General features: G+C 37.9%; 1 protein-coding gene across 1 annotated transcript in view; it reads right to left on the bottom strand.

Moving 5' to 3' along the window:
- The window catches only part of BBS9 (Bardet-Biedl syndrome 9), a gene marked incomplete at both ends in the record, with an annotated part of 174,741 nt that overhangs the window by 117,780 nt on the left and 34,669 nt on the right, over positions 1-22,292 (bottom strand). The window contains 3 exons of the mRNA XM_084260646.1: positions 1,834-2,015; positions 20,660-20,789; positions 21,782-21,965. Coding sequence (XP_084116772.1) covers positions 1,834-2,015; positions 20,660-20,789; positions 21,782-21,965 — 496 coding nt within the window. The remainder of the gene's footprint in view (positions 1-1,833; positions 2,016-20,659; positions 20,790-21,781; positions 21,966-22,292) is intronic.

The following is a 22,292-nucleotide window of genomic DNA, read 5'->3' as shown; positions in this document are numbered from 1 at the left end:
GATAAATAATTTCTTATTTTCTAGGGATTTAAACTGAGCTTTTTCACTCCCTTTTTCATGCAGAAAGTCACAACTATTTCTTTAATACATTTTAAGAACACACTGTCACTGGGAAAAGGTTGTTATGGGTTCTTTCTATTTGTCTAAGATTTTTCCATAGCTTCTTGTAAAATCACATGCTTCCAATTCTCTGTGCAAGTCAGATAGACTGTTTATAAACTCAGTTATGAAAACACAAACTTTGAAGGATCTCTGCAGAAATTATATGCTCTTAAAGAAAAAATAATATAAGTTATTAGCATTGTAAGTAAATTCCAGAGTTTATCATGGTCAGTTGTTTGGGTTTTGTATCTCTCACTATGTTCTTCAAATAAATCACTTTTTGAAAGAAGTTAAAGCATCTTTACTACTCAGGCCATCCCTCGGGAGCCCCAGACTTCGGAGTTAACAGAGAAAGTCTGGAGGAAGGAAGATGTTCCCTTGGTTGAAGATTTGGTTACAGACCAATTAAATACACTGGATATCCACAAGTCCATTGGTCCTGATGGCATGCACCCATGAGTGCTCAGGGAACTGGCAAAAGTCATTGCTAAGCCACTCTCCAACATCCGTGAAAGGCCCTGGAGAACAGGCGAGGTGCATGAAGATCAGAAGAAAGCCAGTGTCACTCCAGTCTTCAAAAGGGCAAGAAGGATGACCCAGGAAACTACAGGTCAGTTAGCCTCACCTCGATCCCTGCAAAGATGTTGGAGCAGCTCGTTCTGGGGTCATCTCAAAACATGTGGAGGAAAATAAGGTTATCAGAAGTAGTCAGCACTGATTCTTCACCAAGGGGAAGTCATGTCTGACAAACCTGATAGCCTTCTATGAGGGTAGGACTGGAGAGGTAGATGAAGGGAGACCTGTGTCTACAGTCTCTGCCTTGACTTCAGCAAGGCTTTTGACACTGTCTCCCACAGCATCCTCACAGACAAACTTAGGAAATGTGTGCTAGATGAAGCAGTGGGGTGGGTTGAAAATTGGCTTAAAGACATGCCAGAGGGTTGTAATCAATGTCTAGCTGGAGGCCTCTAACAAGCAGTGTTCTTCGGGGTTCAGTCTTATCAATACTTATAAACACTTGAGGGAGGATGGGGTCAGTCTTTCTTCAGTGATGCCCAGTGACAGGACAAGAGGCAATGGGCCCAAACTTGAATATAGGAAGTTCCACCGAAACATGAGAAGGAATTTATTTACTGTGACAGTGGCAGAGCCCTGGCACAGGCTGCCCAGAGAGGTTGTGGAGTCTCCATCTCAGGAGAGATTCAAAACCCACCTGGATGCAATCATGTGCAACCTACTCTAGGTGATCCTGCTCTGATAAGAGAGTTGGGCTAGATGACTTCCATAGGTCCCTTACAATCCTTATCATTCTGTGATTATGTAACAGAAATGTTGCTTTAACAAAAGTCATTCTTTGTTAATTGCATGAATTAAGAAGCCATTTGTAATTATAAAACAGAATTTGTCAATACTTTTGCTCTCTCTGAAGCCTAAGTATATCAAACTCTTGTGAAATTCCTTAGGTTTCCTTGCTTTAGGGAGAATTATTTGCAACCTGATGTAAGTATCTTGAAAATTCCAACAGGCGTTATGCAAATACAGAGAAAAAAAATCTGTATCCAAGGGTCTTACAGTTTAGGATTTTGTTTGCATTGTTTTTAACTAAAATCTGAACTTTATTAAATATTACATTGCCTATGAATTTAATTATCATTAAAGTATGAAAATAAACTATTTTCAAGTGCTATAAGGAAAGTCAGTGGTTAAAATACAGAAAAGGGACAAGTATACCTTGTGTTTTTGTGGCCTCCTTGATGATTTTCTGAAGTTCTTTCATTTCAGCATCAAATTCTTCATAGTTTATTTCCCTCGAATCAACCTTAGGAGCCTGGAAGAATGAAGGATCAGTTCCAAGGTAAGAACACTGAAGATGCCCATTGTCACTCAGAGTGACTATAACACCTCTCAAGTCTCTGCAATAAAGAAAAAAAGAAAAAAAAAAAAAGAAAAAAATCTCATCAAGAAATGGCAAAGAATCACAGAAGTAGTAACACTGAATTTATGCTACTTCTACTGCTAGAGCTCCATCTACAAAACAGTACCACTTATTCTTCAATTCAGATGGTTTTATTAACATCGGTCCCAGTCATTGCAATCACACCTAGTAACCAACCTGTGCTCGATAAATGACTAAACCATCACCCAAGTATCCCAAAATCCATATAATCAAGGAAAGAAATGAGCTGAGCATAAAGTACAATTGTAACCTTTTTTTTTATTCAGTAATTGTGAGTTAAGCTTTTTGAAGTATGGATATTTAGGTTGGTATGCAGGAATTAGCTAAATGGAACACCAAATAAGGGAAGGAAAAGAAGGCATTTGAACAATTCACAAATGGATGGAACATGTTCACAGTGAATAGTTTGATGGCATCAGTAACATCCCTATCGCATTCTTTGGCTGCTACTGAAGCTCCTGAGCTGGCTCCAAACCCTGTCTGGCTCTCCCCTGCAGTATCTTTCTGAAAGGAGGCCATGTGGATTGAGAACATTCCCCTGACACTGCTCAGAATCAATACAAATGAGTGTTTTATTAGCTACACTATAGTCTCTTTTCTCGAAGGAACAGTACTCCACTGAACTTACTCCTACAAAAATCTCACTCATTTTGTTTATCTGATCATGTACCACGCAAATGCAAGATTTGGGAAAATATTTAACAAAAAAGGAGACAACAGGGAGTACTGCCAACAATTTGCTTAACTTGAAGGTTATTTCTAAGTAGATGAGGAAATGTACAGTGAAGGACTAGCACAGATGGTAATAGCAACAAGTAGGAGAAAACTAATCTTAATTTTATTTTTTTAAATGCTAACTCGTATTTAAATGAATAGCTTGCATTTATTTTTATAATCATGAATTGGCATTTTCATGCCAGTAATTTGCTCTTATTCCATACTCAGAATATTTTACAGCCTATACTGCCTGTGCATCACACAAAACTGTCATATAAAACAAAGATAGATCAAATTTATTTCTTTGATATAAAACTTGTTTATAAGAAAACCTAATGCACTACCCTGCTAACTAAACCCATGTAAAACATTTAATTTATGTATGTGGTCAAGCTATAATTCATAAATAATTATCAAAAATTCTTAATTTACATAAACTGGTATCTTTTGAGCATCTCCTTGTACAATCCCCGTTAAAAAACAAGTATCTACATTTAAAAACATATAATTATTTCTGGTTTCCTACGTTGTTTTGTAGCATGGCTCCAGTACACCAAGATACGAAACCTCATTCCAAAGTTCTCCAAGCTAACAGAATTATGAAAGCAAACAGGTGTCACAGATTAATTGCAATAATTGATGGTCCAATGGGACAGTCCAAAATGCCTTTTTACAGAATACTGTCACAATCCTGGTGTTGGTTTCATCACTGCAATCAAAGATGCTGGAATAACTATGCTGTAACTGATCACCTGAACCCTGCATATGAAATGAAGACGCCATTGGGCACTAAACAATCAGTAGTTGCTGCAGATAAGTTAGAGCTTTCTACTGAAAGGACTCAAAACATGCTGTTCTCTTTATGTATTATACAAGTTCAGGTTAAACAGGAACAGCCTTCTCTTTAGGGAATACTGTTCTGACTGCCACAGAAAAGCTTTCAGTTACCAGCACAATTTTTAATACATACTAATATTTGCTAAAAAAAAACCCTAATCGAATTATAATAAGAAATCGTCTTTGTGAGCACCATAAGGCTGGAGATGCGAAGTCTCCTCAGGAAATACACTGAGAAAGTAGAAGTTTTAACATCAATTTTCAACTTACATATCAAGCAGTGATGTTAGCAGCCATCCTGTGAATGTGATGGCATACTGGTAACCTTGGGTTTTGCATTCACTACTTCTGACAAACAGTAAACTCTCAATCTAAAGTGAGAGGAAATGAAACTAAAGATGAGTCCTGGTTTCTGTGGCTCCTTGAATATTTAAAGTTGCCAACTGTAGCTGGTTTCCTTGCTCAGGGCTGGGTCAATTTTTGGAACTACACGCTGAACTGCTCATCCTATTCTTCTTATGTCAAAAAAGCTCCATACACCACTCATCTGTGCTACATTTACAGAACTTTGGGTGGCACATGAAACAAATGCTTTGGGCTAAGCCTGAGATCTCTATAGGAACAAAACAAGGAAATAGAGTATTGCAAATACTTGGACCATAACACAGTCTTGGTAAGGTATGGAAAAAACACATAATATATAGGACTTTGCTTAATGCCTGCCAAGAGTTTGCAAAGATCTTTGCCATAGTGGCCATGGGCACGGCAAAGTCTTTAAAAAAGGGATATTGTTGAAGCAGATGCTACCATACTACCAAATACACTCCCTCACACTTTGCTATTTAGTTACAGCAAATAATTAAGTTGCTAATAGAACAATGTGACAAGAGAAACTGCATCATGAGTTTGTTCCCCAACTGGAGAAAGAAAACTGACACCCGGAAACAAGACAATTTCTAAAATTCTCTAGCAATGGCTTTGGACTATCTTAAATTTTCTTTCCTGAGGTTATGTATCTGTTAAGCTAAGAAGGAAAGAACCATGAGTCATCATCCCTAGAAGTATTTAAAAGATTTTTAGATGTGGTGCTTAGGGGTAGGGTTTAGTGGTGGACTTGACAGTGTCAGGTTTATGGTTGGACTCAATGATCTTAAAGGTCTTTTCCAACCCAAATGATTCCATGATTCTATAAGGACATCTGAATGTAAATCAGAAGGACATGAAGAAATGCAGCTATGCTGTTAGCAATACATCTTGAATAATATCCTACTAAAGTATAATGTTTTCAAAAGTGGTTAGTAAATAGCCCTTCCTATGTTCCTTTCAGCTGGCAGTCATCTGCACATAAGTCTATCAAATGAAATCAAATCAATGAGGTGATTTTGATAAATTATGCTTTTCTTAATTTCTGAGTTTATGTCAGCACTATAGGATCACAGCATCATAGAATCCTTTTGGTTGGAAGGTACCTCAAAGATCATCTAGTTCCAACCACCTGCCATGGGCATGGACACCCTCCACTAGACCAGGTTGCCCAAAGCCCCATCCACCCTGACCTTGAACACTTCCAGGAATGGGGTACCCACAGCTTCTCTGGGCGACCTGTGCTAGTGCCTCACCACCCTCATAGTAAAGAACTTCTTCCTAACATCTAACATGAATCTGCCCTCTTTCAGCTTGAAGCCAACACCCTTTGTCCCATCACTACACTCCCTGGTGAACAGTCCTCCTCCCACTTTCCTGTAGGCCCCCTTTAAGTATTGGCAGGCTGTCATTAGGTCTCCCCAGAGCCTTCTCTTCTCCAGCCTGTCTTCATAGGAGAGGTCCTCCAGCCCCTGATCATCTTTGTGGCCCTCCTCTGGACTCATTCCCACAGCTCTATGTCTTTCCTGTACCAGGGACCCCAGGGCCAGATGCAGTACTCCAGGTGGGATCTCACAAGAGCAGAGTACAGAGCCAGAATCACACCTCTTGACCTGATAGTCATACTGGTTTTGATGCAGCCCAGGACATGTTTGGCCTTCTGAGCTGCTGGTGCACACTGCCAACTCATGTTGACCTTGTCATCAATTAGTACCCCCAAGTCCTTCTCCTCAGGGTTGCTCTCAATCCATTCTCCACCCGGCCTGTAGTTGTGCTTGGGATTGCACCAACCCACATGCCGGTCTTGCATTTGGCCTTGTTGAGCTTCATGCAGGTTGCATGAGCCCATCTCACCAGCCTGTCAAGGTCCCTCTGGATGGCATCCCTTCCCTCCAGTGTGTCGACCTTACCACACAGCTTGGTGTTGCTGGCAAACTTGCTGAGGGTACACTTGATCCCACTGTCCATGCTACCCACAAAGAACAGTGCCAGTCCCAGTACTGACCCTTGAGGAACACCACTTGTCACAGACTTCCAGGTGGACATTAAGCCATTGACAACTCTTTGAGTGTAACCATCCAGCAAGTTCCTTACCCACTGAGTGGTCCATCTGTTGAAACAGATACCGGGGTGATTGAAGTCCCCCCATTAGGACCAAGGCTTGTGAACTTTGAATGCCCATTCAAACACTCCATCTCAAAATAAATTATTTCAACCAACTTTCACGCTAGTCATGACATCCTTTAGGTCTGTGCTAACTCAGAAACAAAAGCATTGGTTCATGCAAGCAGTATTACCAATGGCACTTCCCCTTGCCTCAGTTATGTCTGGGCAACATGAAACATACACAAATGGAAATACAAATACAGAAAAGTCTCCAGTAATCTTTCCCTGTTAAAGCTGTCCATGAAATTGCACATCAATAGAAACAATAAGAAAAATATGCGTAACCAGTTATTACATATGATTTATAAGACACTAATTTCTCTGTTGGAATGTTTGTTAGCCACTCAAGATGGCTATATTTTTTCAAGCTTTTACAACAGTGGTTAAAGACAGCAGGGGGAGGGGGAGCATGTTTAACAGCTCTATAGTAGTTCCCCCACAGCTACCGCACTCATACAATACCCTTGCAAATACCGTTACTTCATTTGGCACATTTTGCACACAATCTGGAATTTCAATTACTTGTTAGATTTCTTTTATTATAAACTTTTTTTTTTTTTTTACTATATATTACACAATAGTCAAAGTAATAGGAAATCTGAGGGGACACTTTAACAGTGAGGAAATCGAAATATGAAACAAATTATTCTGGTATCTAAAATAACTTTATAGTACGAAGCAACTCCTACACACATATGGTAATAATTTAAAAAATTATCTTTTACTGGATTCTGGGTCATAATAATGGCATATGCTTTTTGCAGGTCTTCTCTTAGCAAACAAATTGCTCACTATGTAACTCCTGAAGAAATTAAAATGCTTTGCATATTTCCAGTTATATAATACCAAATTGATCACTCAACTTAGAAGTTGAATCTGTAATTCTGAGTTCTATTTGAATGACACACACTAAGCCTTGGACAACTCTTAGGACAAGGTCTGCTTATTGACACCATTTATGGCTTTAATTATTTACAATAGTACATAAAACTGCTACCTCAATTTCAGAAGTAGTCTTAATCGATATTACTCATACCACTCATTTTAGAAAACCAGATGCTCTGCAATACTACCTACAGTCCCTGATTGATAATGTATTATTTATATACTACTAAATTAGGAAACTAATTCCTGAAATGTGCTCAAGCATTTTGAATCAAATTCTCTCATTTTATCATCCTCTGAAGTAATTATACGCAAAGGCATAACCACAATACACTTTCTAGCTTAGTATTTTCACCGTCATTTCAATATCATTTTAGCTGTAAGGCTATGAAGGATTTGATAAATGCTGGAGGAAGATCAGACTAGGAGTAAGAAGCTGTAACAATTTTCTAATATGAAATAATGGGAGTAAAAGGTGAAAGACCATCTTACTCTTAATTAGGACACATTCCAAAATCAGACCTTCAGCTGAATATTCATAAAGTATACTTGGTGTGACTCAGTGTCAGCTACAACTGATATTTAACTGATTTTGCATATCTGTGGAGCACCCTCTGGCTCCTCAGAAAACCTCCTCCTCATTAAAAAGTCTTTAAATTCCTATCAAAAGTAATATTTGCATGTCTAAGACTTTTTCATTCATCTGTTACACATGAAAACCAATAACCCATTTGCTGTCAGAAACAAAATTCTGTTAAGGCCCTTTATATTATGTATTTAGCACACTTGGTACACACTGCAGAGGGCATGCAAACATATAATGTAAATATAGTGCTCAATTATCGTTTAACAACATGCAATTATATTTATATGGTATTTATCAAGAGCACCCCTAAGGAGAAGGATCTGGGGGTGTTGATTAATGAAAAGCCCCACATGATGTGGAAATGGGCAACTGTAGCCCAGAAAGACAACTGTATCCTGAGCTGCATTAAAAAGCAGTGTGACCAGAGGTGATTCTGTCCATCTACACTGCTCTTCTGAGACCCTACCTGGAGCACTGCGTCCAGCTCTGTGGTCCCCAGTGTAAGACACTGAGCTGTTGGAGTGAATCTAGAGGAGGGCCAAAAAAGCAATCAAAGGGCTGGAGCACCTCTCCTCTGAAGGCAGGCTGTGAGAATTGGGCTTGTTCAGCCTGGAGAAGAGAAGGCTCTGGGGAGAGCCTACTGCAGCCTTCCAGAACCTAAAGGAAGGCTTACAGGAAAGATGGAGAGGGACTCTTTATGAGGGAGTGTAGTGATAACACAAGGGGTGATGTGTTTAAACTAAAAGAGGGTAGATTTAGATTAGACATTAGGAAAATATTCTTCATTGAGAGAGTGGTGAGGCCCTGAAACAGATTATCCAGAGATCCTGTGGGTGCCCCTTCCCTGGCAGCATTCAAGGCCAGGTTGGATGGGGCTTTGGGCAGCCTGGGTTAGAGGAGGGTGTCACTACCCATGGCAGGTGGTTGGAACTAGATGATCTTTGAGGCCCATTCTATAATATTGAATATCATTAACTGGTAGATAATTTGTGCTGTTGCTTTGCAGAAAAGCAGTCTTCATCATGATGGATTGACTCTGGCTGGAGGCCAGATGTCCACTAAAGCTGCTCTATCACTCCCCCTTTGCATCTGAACAGGGGAGAGAAAATATAACAAAAGGCTTGTGGGTTGAGATAAGGACAGGGAGAGATCATTTAGAAATTACTGTCACAGTTGCAAGACTCAACATGCAATAAAAGGCATCTAATTTATTACCCACACAGAACAGAGTAGGATAATAAGAAATAAAGCCAAATCTTAAAACACCTCCTCCATCCCGCCCTTCTTCCCAGATTCAACTTTATTCCAGATTTCTCTACCTCCTCCCCTCTGACGGCACAGGGGAATGGGGACTGTGGTCAGTTTATCACACATTGTTTCCTGCTGTTTCCTCCTTCTCAGGGTGAGGACTCCTCTCACCCTTGCCCAGCTCCAGCACGGGGTCCCACCCACAGGACACAGTCCTCCACAAACTTCTCCAATATGAATCCTTCTCACGGGGTTTCGGTTCTTCACAAGCTGCTCCAGTACAGGTCTCTTCATTAGGGTGCAGACCTTCAGGAACAGACTGCTCTAGTGTGGTCCCCCACAATGTAACAAGTCCCACCACCAGCAAACCTGCTCCAGCATGGGCTCCTCTCTTCACAGGCTCCAGGAGCTCATTCTAAAGCAGGCTTCCCAACAGGTCACAACCTCCCTCAGGTGTCTCCATCTGCTCCAGTGTGGGATCCTCCACAGTCTGCAGGCAGAATCTCTACTCCCCATAATCTTCCAGGGGCTGCAGGGAAAGCAACCTGGTCTTCTCCACAGGCTGCATGGGCACCTCTCCTCGAGCACCTGAAGGACTTCGTCCCTCTATTTCTTCAGTGATCTTGGTGTCTGCAACGTTTCTCACATATTCTAACTCCTTTCACTGGCTGCAAAAAAAGAAAACCTGCCCCTCAGGGTTGGGGTTTTTTCCCTTCTTAAATATGTTATCATAGAGGTGCTACCAGCGTTGCTGATTGGCTCAGCCTTAGTCAACAGCAGGTCTATCTTTGAGCCAGCTGGTACTTGCGCTGTCAGACCTAGGAGAAGCTTCTAGCAGCTTCTTGTAGAAGACACCCCTGTCCCACCACCAAAACCTTCCCATATAAACCCAAAACATTCCTCTTTCTCCTATATGTGTTAGTTTAGGATTGTTAATCTTAAGAGTGTACCAAACACAAATCTAGTTAAAAAAAAAATTATGAAATAGATGGAAGGGGAAGAGGGAAATGAAACATGACTTCATCTTGATAATCAGTGGAAAAGCAGCTAAAAAAGGAGAAAGATGACTAGAACAACAGATCAACACCTATACCCTCTTAGAAGCACTGAAATCCACTGAGAGCCAGAACTGATTAAAACCAGAATTTAGCCAGAGTGGTATCATTTTGAATGCCTGAAGGATTCTCCAGCTTCCAGGTCTTATACTTTCCTTCTCTACTTGGAATCAATGCATTTTCACTAGCACCTTTACAAGGAGACACCACACAGCAAAACAGCAAACTAGTGCCTTACTGCACAACAAATTCAGATAAGTCTTTAGCTTGTGTAGTTTTCTCTTTGTATAAAAGGCCAAACACCAACCAATGACCAAATACAAAGGACCATCTTCCACCAAGCAACAAAACGAAGAAGAAAAAAAAAAAAGGGGGGGGGGGGGGGAGGACGGGGAAGAAGGAAAAAAAAAACATGGAAATGAATTGATTTTACTTTTACCTCTGGGTTAAAAACAAAACCCACTACTGCCACCTGCGGGGCAGCACAAGGCTGGCGAGGGCAAGCCAAGCACCACAGCTTTTACACTGGAGAGCCCCAAAAGCTACAGTATCACATTAAATGAAGTAGAGTTTGTTGTTTTGTTTTGTTTTAAACAGGGTTAGTATAATAGCTTGACAGAATAAATGTAAGGGAGGCTAAGATTTAGCAATGCACGCAGAGGGAAAGACATTCATGTACAATATCATCTTCTGGTTCCTTCAGGCAGGGAACACACACTGGTATAGGCAGACTGGACAAGCAATTTAAGCTCATGCTAAAAATCACATATAATAATTTTTCATCTGAATGATTTAAAAACTTAGATTCTTGGTTCTTTTAAATACAAAATCAAAACTATTTCAAAAGCAGTGAAGGTTTTATTAAAAATTAAACGAGCTAGCTATACAAAATAAAGATTCAAATTAGAATAAAACCAGAATATTCAGAGTGGTGACACAGGCCTCTAGACATGCATGTTCTTGCTTTAGGAAAAAAAAAATATTTAAAGAGTTCTTAAGCAGACTATATTCAAGGAAAAGTTTGCTACTTCCACATTGCTTTTCTTAGTATTACAGTTCCACATCTAACTTACCTGAACTGAAAATTAATGTGAGGACTGATAAGAAAACCTGATTACTTTAAGAGTGCAGCCTCCAAGTCAGAGCTCCAAATAATAAGAACAAGAGAAATTACACTGTGATTTCATTTATGACTGTACCAGTGTTAGCAATAAGAAAGAAATTAACTGTGACACACCTAAAACATCTCCATGATTCATTCTCTCTGAGAGCAACATCAAGTAGTACATAATTCTCCATTTGAACCTCCTTTGCCTGAAGCCTAAAATCTGTTTCAAGACCAGACACCCTCACTGGCTCACAGGTATACAGCAGCTTCCAAAGACTATACACCAAATGGTAGCAGCTACGTCATTGTGAATATAGGATCTGGAGGGCCTCAAAAGTTTATCCTTCAACTAAACCTTCTTTTCTCCCACTTCTAGACAGTGGCTAGAGGCCATTTCAGTCTAGGCAAGCTTGAGAGGCGCCTGGCATCTCTGCTTCCAACAATAAAAAGAAGCAAGGTGCTACACTGATAAAATCTACATTCTATTAAGTTTATTCATTTAGATAAAGCTTATTAACTGTTTGCTTTATACAAGCTAATATTAGACACGACGAAAATCAGACTACCCACAGACTACACAGAGGCTAACAAGAATAACCATGATATGTTTACTACAGATTTATTTTGAAAAAAATGAATAGTTACATAACTTCACAAAAATTAAACTTAAATTAGTTTCCATTTCTTTCTCCTCACAGTTTGACAATGATGTTCCTGCAAGCTTCAAAATTCACCAGCATTTCAGGCAGGAAAAAGTACATATGCTGTTACTTTTAGCAATACCTGTCATTGTCCCTTCATCATGTCTTGCAAAGAGCAAAGCTGCTCTTTAAAAGCATCTCTGGCACTTTGCACTGCTAGCTGGCTCCTGGTTCCATAGCTTAACATAAATGCCCCACCTGCTGGTCCTCATACAAAGAAATGTCTCTCATGTTAACAGCATAATAACCAAGACCTTCAAAATCAACAGCCTTAGACTGTTCATAATAACAGATGTTCAAACAAGATGTCCAGCACTTCTTTGGGCAGAGGAAGTGTCACAATACACCCAATAAACTCCAGACTACTGCTCAGTACCCAACTCCAAGACTGAGTTCAGTACCCGATACAGTTCTGTTCTACCCTGTCACAACACCAACAGGCACAGAGAAATGGCAGGTTAGCCAAAAAAAAACCCCATGCTATTTCTTAAAAAAAAAAGCATTATATTTTAAATACGGTAATAAGTCAGTTGCCGCCTTGTCCTTGAGCAGTTAGATTTTCCATTTCTAAGGCCTTCTCTAGAACTACAAGGATAGGAATGTTTTAAGTGCTATTCTAAAGTAAGTTGAAATCCTTACACCACCACATGACTAAAAATTAGGCTTTTTGAAAAAGCAAATAAGTAATATGCAATAAAATTAGGAGAACCAGCAATATGGGCATGTGCTTAGTAAATACGATTTGAAACCAACTTGCTAGAAAGCCCAGTCACACATCACAGCATTTGCTGTACATTCTATTTGGCCCATCTCTTTGGCAGGATCAGAATCCTACTAAGGTAAAAGAAGTACAATCATATTGATATTTTGTGGCTAAACTGCACACATTAAAATTATGTCTTCAGAAGACTGTCAAAAAAAGGGTAGTATTTTGTACTGTGGCAATTTAGTGATAAAAAAAGCAATCTTTTCTCTTTTTTTTTCTTAAAATAATTTCTTTTAAAAGCATTTATGTTTAAGTAGAAAGATTCTAGAATTCTCTGCATTTAACTTCTCAGATCAGGCAACATCCTTACAGAGCACTCAAATAAAAGTTTATATATATACATGTATATAACTGAACAGTTCATACTTTGCGTCATAACTGGCATTGCTTCTATTGCAGTACTACCATACAGAAAAAGGAAAAATCTTTCAAGAAACCATAAAGTTTGATTCCTGCAGTTTTCTTTCCATAAAACTGTGTGCTGGTTTTATATGTAAGTTTTGCCATTTTTATATGGTGATTCTTTAACAGTTTTGGTAGCTGTGGTGATGTCAGTTATAGTAAGGAAGAACAGATGGGCTGGAACGAAGAACAAAGTATTTTCAAGCATCTGGATAGCTAAAAAATTCAATGAGAGGGGTTTTATTTTGACTCCACCCACTATTACCCTGTACGTGAATACATTTTTACACGTGATATACTTAATTCAGCTACAATATTTCTCCATATTTTTTCCAGTTAAATTTAGTTCCTGTTGCCTTTCTACTGTTTGGAGAGCCTGGCTACACAAAGTACATTCATCTAACCACCCAATGTACTATGATTCTGTGCCAGAGAACAAGTTTTAATTTCAAGTTCACGTTTGGACCAGGCCAGTATTTTCTCACGTGCAAATTGACCGCAGATTTTAATTTTCTTTAAAAAATACTGGAAGCTAAAATTTCATACAGCACATTTTCAACCAACGGATATAGACCAGAATTCTGAACTCCAGTTTTTTTGATTCATGTACCTCATTTAAATTAAACTGATCGGTCTGTTGGGCTACATATGAGTTCAAACCTGGGAATGAATCCTGTGTCAAAACAAAGAATTTAAACACTAGCTTATGTTCTCTTCTTTATGGAGACAGGTTGCTGGATCAGACTCAATATATAGAATTATTCAGAAAAAATGCCGTGAAGTTACAAGCATGTTCACTGTGTCAGACTCAAGCCACTACTCACATAGAGAAGGTCAGTCTTGGTTGTATGATGCCAGTGAGCAACGGTCTGCAGTGACTTTATACGTCATTAGACAAATAAGTATAGAAACCACAGGGCTCTTACTAGTCTATTACCATAAATACTAACAAATCATAATATCCAAAAGAGTATTCTATTAATAATTTTTCTAGAAAGCAAAAGTGATTCTCTCCATGGATGATGCTCCAGTAACTGTAAAATATTTAATTGTTTGCTGTTGGGTTAAAGACAGGATTGTTTTTAAATGCAGTAAACACAAGAAATGTCTCTTTCAGTATTGTCTTCCCCTTCAAAACACAAACTGACTAGCAATCCTGAAGTGCAGCTGCCTGTATCACCTGCCTTATGCTTAAGTGCACTGGAGATGGTGTAGAGACAAACTGTAATAGTCAGTCACCAGTACTTCTCACCCTTGCCATCAAGCTGCAAAACTAATGGGCAGAGTCTGGACAGGAACAGAGTACTGGAATACACAGTAGACTTCTAAGCCATAAAATCTCCCCACCCTTCCTGAAAAAATTATTTTGAACCTATGGCTAAAGCATCAGCAATGTTTTTTGCAGACATTCATTGTTGCTGATATAGTCCTCAAATAGTGAACACAAACTCAACACTGATAGGTCGAAGGTGTCACATTAGACTGTCAAGCCAATAAAACCTTCCCACGTTGATCTGGAAGTACCCTTAAGTGGTCATTTCTGGTTATAAAGAATTAATGCCACATGCCTGTAGTAGTATATGGCAAAACAGAAAAGTCAAAAGACAGGTAGCAAGAAATCACTACCTTAAAGGAAAACAGGCTGGAAATCAAAGGATAACTAACACATCTTTTTACACTAGTCATCTATTTTGCATGTAAAAAGTTAAACTAGAAAAAAGTTAAAAAAGGGAAGAGGCAGCTAGAAGTAAAATGATAACTCAGCATACAGCAAGAGAATATTGCTTCAGTAAATTAGAAGTCATTGTCTCCAAAATTAACTTTTAAGTATTTAAAATTATTGTAAAATCATGTCTGGTAACGTACCGGTGGAACTGTAACACAAGATTTTCTAAGTCAGAAAAGTGCAGTAGCCATGGCTATCAGCACCACATGGGACCAACGCAAATATTCAAACATTAATTAACATGATTACCTAGAAAATTAGTTATTTGGTACCTTCATTGGACAAAAAGTCTCTGCTTTTATATTATTTTTACAAGGGGAAGAAGGACTCACAAAAGAACATTAGAAATTTTAGACCTACTGAATTACTTTATTTTGTCTTGCAAGTAGAAAGACTAGAGCATCTCAAGTCAGTAACTCTGAAGTGGTTCAGTAAACTGCTGTATTTCCTGCATCTCAACCTATGCAATGCAACTTTGAATTTATTAAGTCTCTAATTCAGTAAAATCCATAACCAAATACATAACAGCATAAATCAAAACGTGAACATCAACAGCCTATGAGTAGCTGGATTTAATAGATGGGTGACAAATCCATTGCTATGTGACATGGTCTTAATGAGCTGGTGGTTCACAGCACTGATGTTAGGAGTTCAACCCCTATAGTCAAGCCTGCAGTGATCATACTTGTGAGAATCAATAAGAAATTACCTAAGTAAACTTAAAATACCATAGTTAGTTGTAATGCTTAGCAATTAGCAGGAAAAAAACACTTTTTGATTGCAAACTGAGCAGAACACAATCAGTGGTAAAGACATTGAACCCTGTGATATTTTTATGGGATCATTCCTCAATATAAACCTAGGCAGACTTGAGGTTCATAAAGAGCTGAAGTGTGGATACAGCTTTCTAAGCAGCCTTGCTTGCCATCTTGAACATATAAAGTCTACTTTTATTTCCTGGTTTTTCAACAGTTACTTCTGTTTAAAAAAGAAAATTCTTTTTTCCCCATCTCAGATGATGAAAATCTATTTACTAGCTTAACTCAAGCTAAAAAGCTGAGTTCTGGAAATTTAATATTTTAAGAAACTCAGAAATTCTTATTCTCTAAAGGTGATAAATTACTTCTGTACAAAAAAACCTTTCTGGACTGCTTTATATTTCCTCTTCAGAAAACAGGCTGTTCCATTACCAAGTAAAATGATATTTATCGGTCAAATAAATGAAAGTGAAAGCTTATATTCTAAGAACTTTCACCAACTTGTCCATACCTGTCAACCCCTTGTAATAAAAGGAACCTCACATTTTACATGGTATACACGTCATTTTGTGGGTTATTTGCTTCAGGAATCTTTCTTTCATGAAGAACAGTCCTTCACCTCACAGATACAGTAGTACATATAAATGCTCACAGAAGAGTTCATTCCCATATTTTAATTCCAGGGTGTAGGTCCTTAAAGCAAGAGGCACCACAAATGCAAAGCTTCCAATTACCTACAGAGAAACACAAGTGCCTCAGGGCTTTCCTTTGGGTGATTCTAATCAAATTCCAATGTGGCAGAAAAACATCCTTCATCTAAACCTGAAGTTCACTGACCCTGGTGCCTAAACTAGTAAGAATCAATAAATTAGATAGAGAGGGAAGAAATCTTTCTCACAGCACATCCCCTACACCCTAAGAGAAGACTGTTTCACTGTTAGAACTGAACCTGCTGACAAATTTCACATGAAACCAACATTTTTTTTATCATCACCAAAATTAATTTATTGATGGACAGCCAAAAGCAGAAAGACTCAAAACTATGGACACTGTGAAATGGAGATTTGAAAAAAGAGGTATTTGAGGAAGTTTGCAAACTACTTCAGTTTCAACAGAAAAAAGTCAGGCTACCTTTTAGCATTCACCAGCTTATCAGATGTGACGAAGGCTGCTTATGAATAAAGCCAAATAGTAAAATTAATACTAGTGGACTTCAAAATTTTCAGGAGAAAAAAGTCCCCAATTCATGCCTTTACTGCAAAAACAGGTAACTTGGAAAGAAACAAAACAGAAGTCCCTTTCCTGAGAGTAGGTCCAAGCTATAATGCTCTGTCTATGTGGTATTAACTGAACCCACAGTGGCATTTCAGATGGAAACATCCTTAAGGCTAGCAACACAACTTATTTTGCTTCAGACTGAATGAATCTCAACATAATTTTCTAGTTTCAGGCCAGCCAGGTCAGAGTAATACTGAGTGCAACCAATGAGCCACTAAAACATGGCACTGTCAGGAACTGCTTTGTCAAGTGACTTAGTGTCCAGTAAATAGAAAAGTAGTTGTCCAAGTATTTTAATCTACTCCAAGGACCTTTTATGGTCAAACATGTGGAGAAAGGATAATTCAGGCACAGAAAAACAAATACGACTTGTGATAGGCTCTTAGAAAGTGACTTTTTGCTGCTTACTGAACAAGTTATTTCAGATGACTCAAACATAACTCACCTTTTTGGTAGGGGAACACTAAGCCACTTGCCTTTACAGGCTCAAATCCCTGCCAACAAGAAAAAAATTGCTTTCTTTGGAGGTGCTTAGCTAACAGGAAGGCTATGTAAGAGACGCATTCCTATGGGCTGGCTCCCTACCAAATTACCTGAACTAAGAGCTGAGTATCAGAAAGTAACAAATTCATAGAACTGATCATCTCTGAATGTAAGAGATACTGTACATGAAACTTCCTTTGAAAGAGGATGTGGAGGTACAAGGAAGGTCTTTGAAAATCAGAGGTCTCTGGTGAAACAGAAAAACAGAAACTAATGGGCAAGAAAAAAGGGAGTGGGCTTTTAAGTCAATAATAAGTATTTACATAATTATGGTGGATACCAAACACTGCTGCTCACATTTACTACTTCAACGCTGAAAATTTATGGGGAGTAGGGAATTCTTGTAATTCCTTTGTGTAACTTTCCCAGATTTCAGCTAACTGCAACACAGGGACAGTTACTCTTCAAACCACTGTAGATGGGTTTGGGCTTTTTTTTGGTTTGCGGGGGGAGCTGGGGTTTTTTTTAGTCAACTCAGGCACAACACCTACACCATTCTGTTGTAGACTCAGCTTCAGCAAGGATGCTTTTGCATAGCAATACCTTTAATGATGACAACACAGAACACGCAAAAAAATCTAACTGTCCAAACAGGGTTATCAGTGGGAAAATGAATTTGTGCTGAAACAAATTCCTGAACAGTTTAAATTAATCAGGATTGTCAATGTAAGCAGTTATACCTCTGAAGCAATCCAGGTAAGCACGTAGGAGTCCCCTTGACATTAAAACAATGTCACTAACAGTAACTACAAAACAGTAACAGACACAGAATATAAACTTCTAAAAAAAGTGACAAATTTCTACAACAATGATTAGAAATGAACTTCCAGTCCAGTGATCATAGTTACAGAGCTCTTCAGATAAAATACAGAATAAGATAAATGCAAATATTTGCCTGTAGTTCAAGTTTCTGATCACAAGGTTTTACAGGAAATTTTCAATTTCCTGACAGAGAACACTCAGGTTTTCACAGAAGGCAACGTAGTGTGGTTCAACAGCTTAAAAATACATCAGTTTTAGAGTGCAGACACCTCACCAAAAATGTTGTAAGTAACCACTTTGATTCCATTTTTCCTTACATGTTTCTATAAATGTGATGGAAATCAAGCATTTTATGCTGAAATTTAATCCAAATCGTGGTAATATTATGATTATTTACATATTAGGAAGGCAATAGGGAAATACAGCATTTCACATTATTGTAAAAGGAAAAATCAATTCTTAAAAGAATAAGGAGGGGCACATGCTAGACACACAGGTTACTTAGCTGGAATTCTCCTAAGCACTTGAACATTGATCTTAGAAATAGACTAGCAAGATTACAGGATAAAGTAAATGACTGCCTTTATGAGGCAATCACTGCTCCTGCCCCAAGGGGATTTACATAAAACAGATTGCAGTAGCACTTTTCTTATCCAGCAAGCCAGAGCCACAAATTAGAAGTAATAAACATCACACCAAGAAGAAAATACAGATGAACATACATGATCTTTAGAGACAACTGCTTTCAGAACACTCCGTTTACTTTGTAAGCATTATTGCAACAAAAGTGGAAAGGATGTGAAAGTAATTAATTGACAAATGACATATTTAAGACACTTCAATCTTTCAGCAGTCTAGGATTAACAACTCTATGCTTATTAAAGTACTTGATATTATTTATTTTACAGTAGTGCCCAGAGGCCCCAACTGAGACCGAGGCCTCTCTCCACTGGAGTATTAGAAAGTCATTATCAAGTCCAAGAACTCCCTTTTAAATTAAAAAAAAAATCTTTTGTTTAAGCCAAATTACTACTTCTAAAGCTTTACTCAGTTTTTGCTATTTAGCTCATCTTTATTTTTAACGTTAGAGAGTAGTAAAAGCATGCTGCATACTTTTAACCAGAAAGCCAGAAGAAGCAGAGCTCTGAAACAAGGACGCCCTAGACTTCTGGCCTTTCAGGCCATTGGCTCTAAACACTTATGGCCTTTCAGGACATTGGCTCTAAACACGTGGAAGTTCCTTCATTTATCAGTACCTGTATGAAGCAATTTGCATAACTAGATTGCTGTCTCTCCACCCTCTAAACAACAAAACCCCAAAGCAAACCCTAGCATTATTAGTACATCTGTGGGAATTCTGAATCCAACTAGCAAAATGATCTGGGACAGATTAGCAGGCTCTGAAAATTCTCACTAAGATCAAACCACTGAGTGTTGAATTTCACATGGAACAGGCAGAATCTGCACAAACTTCTTAGAGGCATTATTGAAACAGATGGCTCAATAACATGAGTTTCCAAACCAATAATTGTATATACAAACATCAGTACAATCTGCTGTTGTAAAAAAATCAATGCCTTTTTCACATTTTTTTCCTGACACAAACATTTTTTTCCAAACTTCAAAAGCTGTACTGTCATATCCTGCATAATTAACTTCTGGTTTATACTAACTAGCCCACTGAGACTGTGTGTTATGTTTTACTTGTAAGACCTGTTGGATGAAAGCCAGCACAACTCTCTACAGACAGTCTAAAATCTTTTAAATTATAAATTATTTTTTAAATCATTAGGTAACCATTATACCAAATGAAATACAAACATCCCTCAGGTTACTCTGTGTAAGTAATGAATGCTAGTTAGTCAGATGTGGCATCTTCATCTGTTATGACGCACACCACATGACTTATGATTAAGTATTCAACAATCCAGTGTTATGTTGGCACAGCAGCCACTAGCCTGCTGGGGATGAGAAGTAAGCTACCTGAGACAAGGACACTCCTGTATCCTGTACAGTCACAGGCACTGGGCAGCCAGCACCCAGCCCAGCTCTGATAGCACACAGCACAGGCATAAAATGGACTGTAAAAAAATTAGCTGAACTTTTCTGTAGTTTGCCTTATTCAGTAATAGGCTCAACAGAAGTTTTCAATATGTCATAATTTGTCTGTGCTCAATACTCCACCCTGGCCTTTCTTATGTGTATTTTACAAACAGTTTTGGCCTGTTGCAGTGCAGTGCTGAGCAATTTAAACAGTTCCTTAATTTTCACAGTTTAACATTGGATTTGAATAATATGTTCCAACAAATTGTCTCTGGAATTCATATGTTCTTAAATGCTTAATGAAGAACAGATTTCCAGTGATATTCCCTATTTTCCTGTTTTGGGAAAGGACTTTATCAGATTGCAAAGCTTTACTTTTCATTTTTTTAAAGGAAAAACTACTGGTATGAGACATCAGGTTCTACCTGCACTCAAGAAAAACAGAAAATCTGAGGTTCAGTACAGTAATTATAGCATTCTTCTAGAAAGCCTATTAATGAAACGAATTTTTTACAAAACAAAAAAAACACTTGAAATTTTCCTTTTTACAAGTCACATTATTAGTTACATACCTCAGAACTATTTGTTAGGATCTACAAAGCAAATTTCACAACTGGAAATGTATCTGGAAAAGTCAGCTTTAACAAGTTACTTACTGTAAATTCGCTACTTTTACTGATACAGGAACGTGAGGAAGTTGAGCAGCCCATTTCAGTGTAACATCTTGATAAACATTCAACATTTTACTGTGGTTTCCAACTAGAGTGTTTATTGTTCCTTCTTTCACTGTTAGAGACATAAAACTGGTTTTAGGATGAAAACATTTCAAAAGTTAGTACTTTTCTTTGAGGCTTATATCACTACACTATCTTTTCCTCTTAAGTCATTACTTGCTATAAATGAATTTAGTATAATTAAAGTGTCAAAAGTTATGAAAGTGAAATTGACAATAACCAAGGATGTAAGTGATTAATTATGGATACCAATTTCAACTGCATGTTACACAACACATGCCACAATTTTCCAAGGTCCTAGGAAGCCATGACTTTCAGACTCATAATTGCCATGTTAGGATGCCAAGATAGGTATGACGAAATACACATTGGTTAAATATCAGCTACTTATACTATTCATTAATTCACTGAACTGTGAATGCTGTTGATAGGTGCATGCATTTATAGGTTTTATTTATAGTATCATTTAAATCAGAAAGTATAAAATATGACAGGTTTTAGACCATATTTATAATGTCCAAAATGACAGTTTTAAGTCTAAAATAAGACATAGCATCAAAATTTACCAGATAGTTTTTGAAACATTAATATAGAATAGGTATTAAGACTCTGTATTTCTATAGTGACATCCAACTAAGTTGGTTCCATATAATGTAATGTTACCTTCATGTCATCAGAGTAAACTTTATTTTTTTAACAATTAATAAAGACAGAAGGTCCTCAAACACTAGTTTACTCTTCCAAAATCTCACATTCTTCCATGTTTGTTGCTTTGGAAGCCTGGGCAGACTTACTCAAACACTAAATAGACAAGAACCTAAATTATGTGATGAGAAAGTATCTATTTAGATTCTAAAAATTATGACAGGTCACACTAAGTAACATTTGAAAATAAACCTGCTTCAGGTTTATTTTCCAGAGAAGAGGTCTGATTCCACAGGTTTTCTACAAATCAACAGCTTAATCAGAAAAATATATTTATTCAGGAGAGGGAGAGGGAAAAGTAACCAAGATAAAGTTAAGTTGAATTTTCCTTTTACAAACCTGAACAATAAGGAATGAAGCAACTTGGACTGTAATCAAGCTTTTTCATGAATCGTATTTGCCCATTATCCTTAAGGCAAAAGAAGTTTCTCTCACCAAGCACAAAAACAGAAGAAACTGTCTGATTAAAGGAGACAATGCATATATCCAGTGCTTGCTCTCCGATGTTTAAAACCCAATCCACCTTCAAAAGAAAAAACATGCTCCAGAGATCAGTTGGCAACTGCATATTAAAGACAAAACCTACAGAAAAAGCTTAGAATTCATCAAGTTACATGAATATCATTAATTTAGAGAAGCAAAACCAAGGTCTTTTTTGAATGAGAAAATATTAGTTATCCTCTTATTTTGAAGGCAGTTAGTGACTTCCCTTATTGCGAGTAAAGCAGCAAAAACATCCTGCACTTTTCGAAACAGATGGGAATCGACGGTGATGCAGTTCACTTAAGTGTATTTGAATTTTAAATTACACAACCCATTTAAAATGAAAATGTTTTATACTTCAACTATT

Source organism: Gallinula chloropus (genome assembly GCF_964237585.1).
Source record: "Gallinula chloropus genome assembly, chromosome: 2".
Classification (NCBI taxonomy): domain Eukaryota; kingdom Metazoa; phylum Chordata; class Aves; order Gruiformes; family Rallidae; genus Gallinula; species Gallinula chloropus.
The sequence above is the reverse complement of the archived record's forward strand: the minus strand, read 5'-3'. Positions and strand labels throughout refer to the sequence as shown.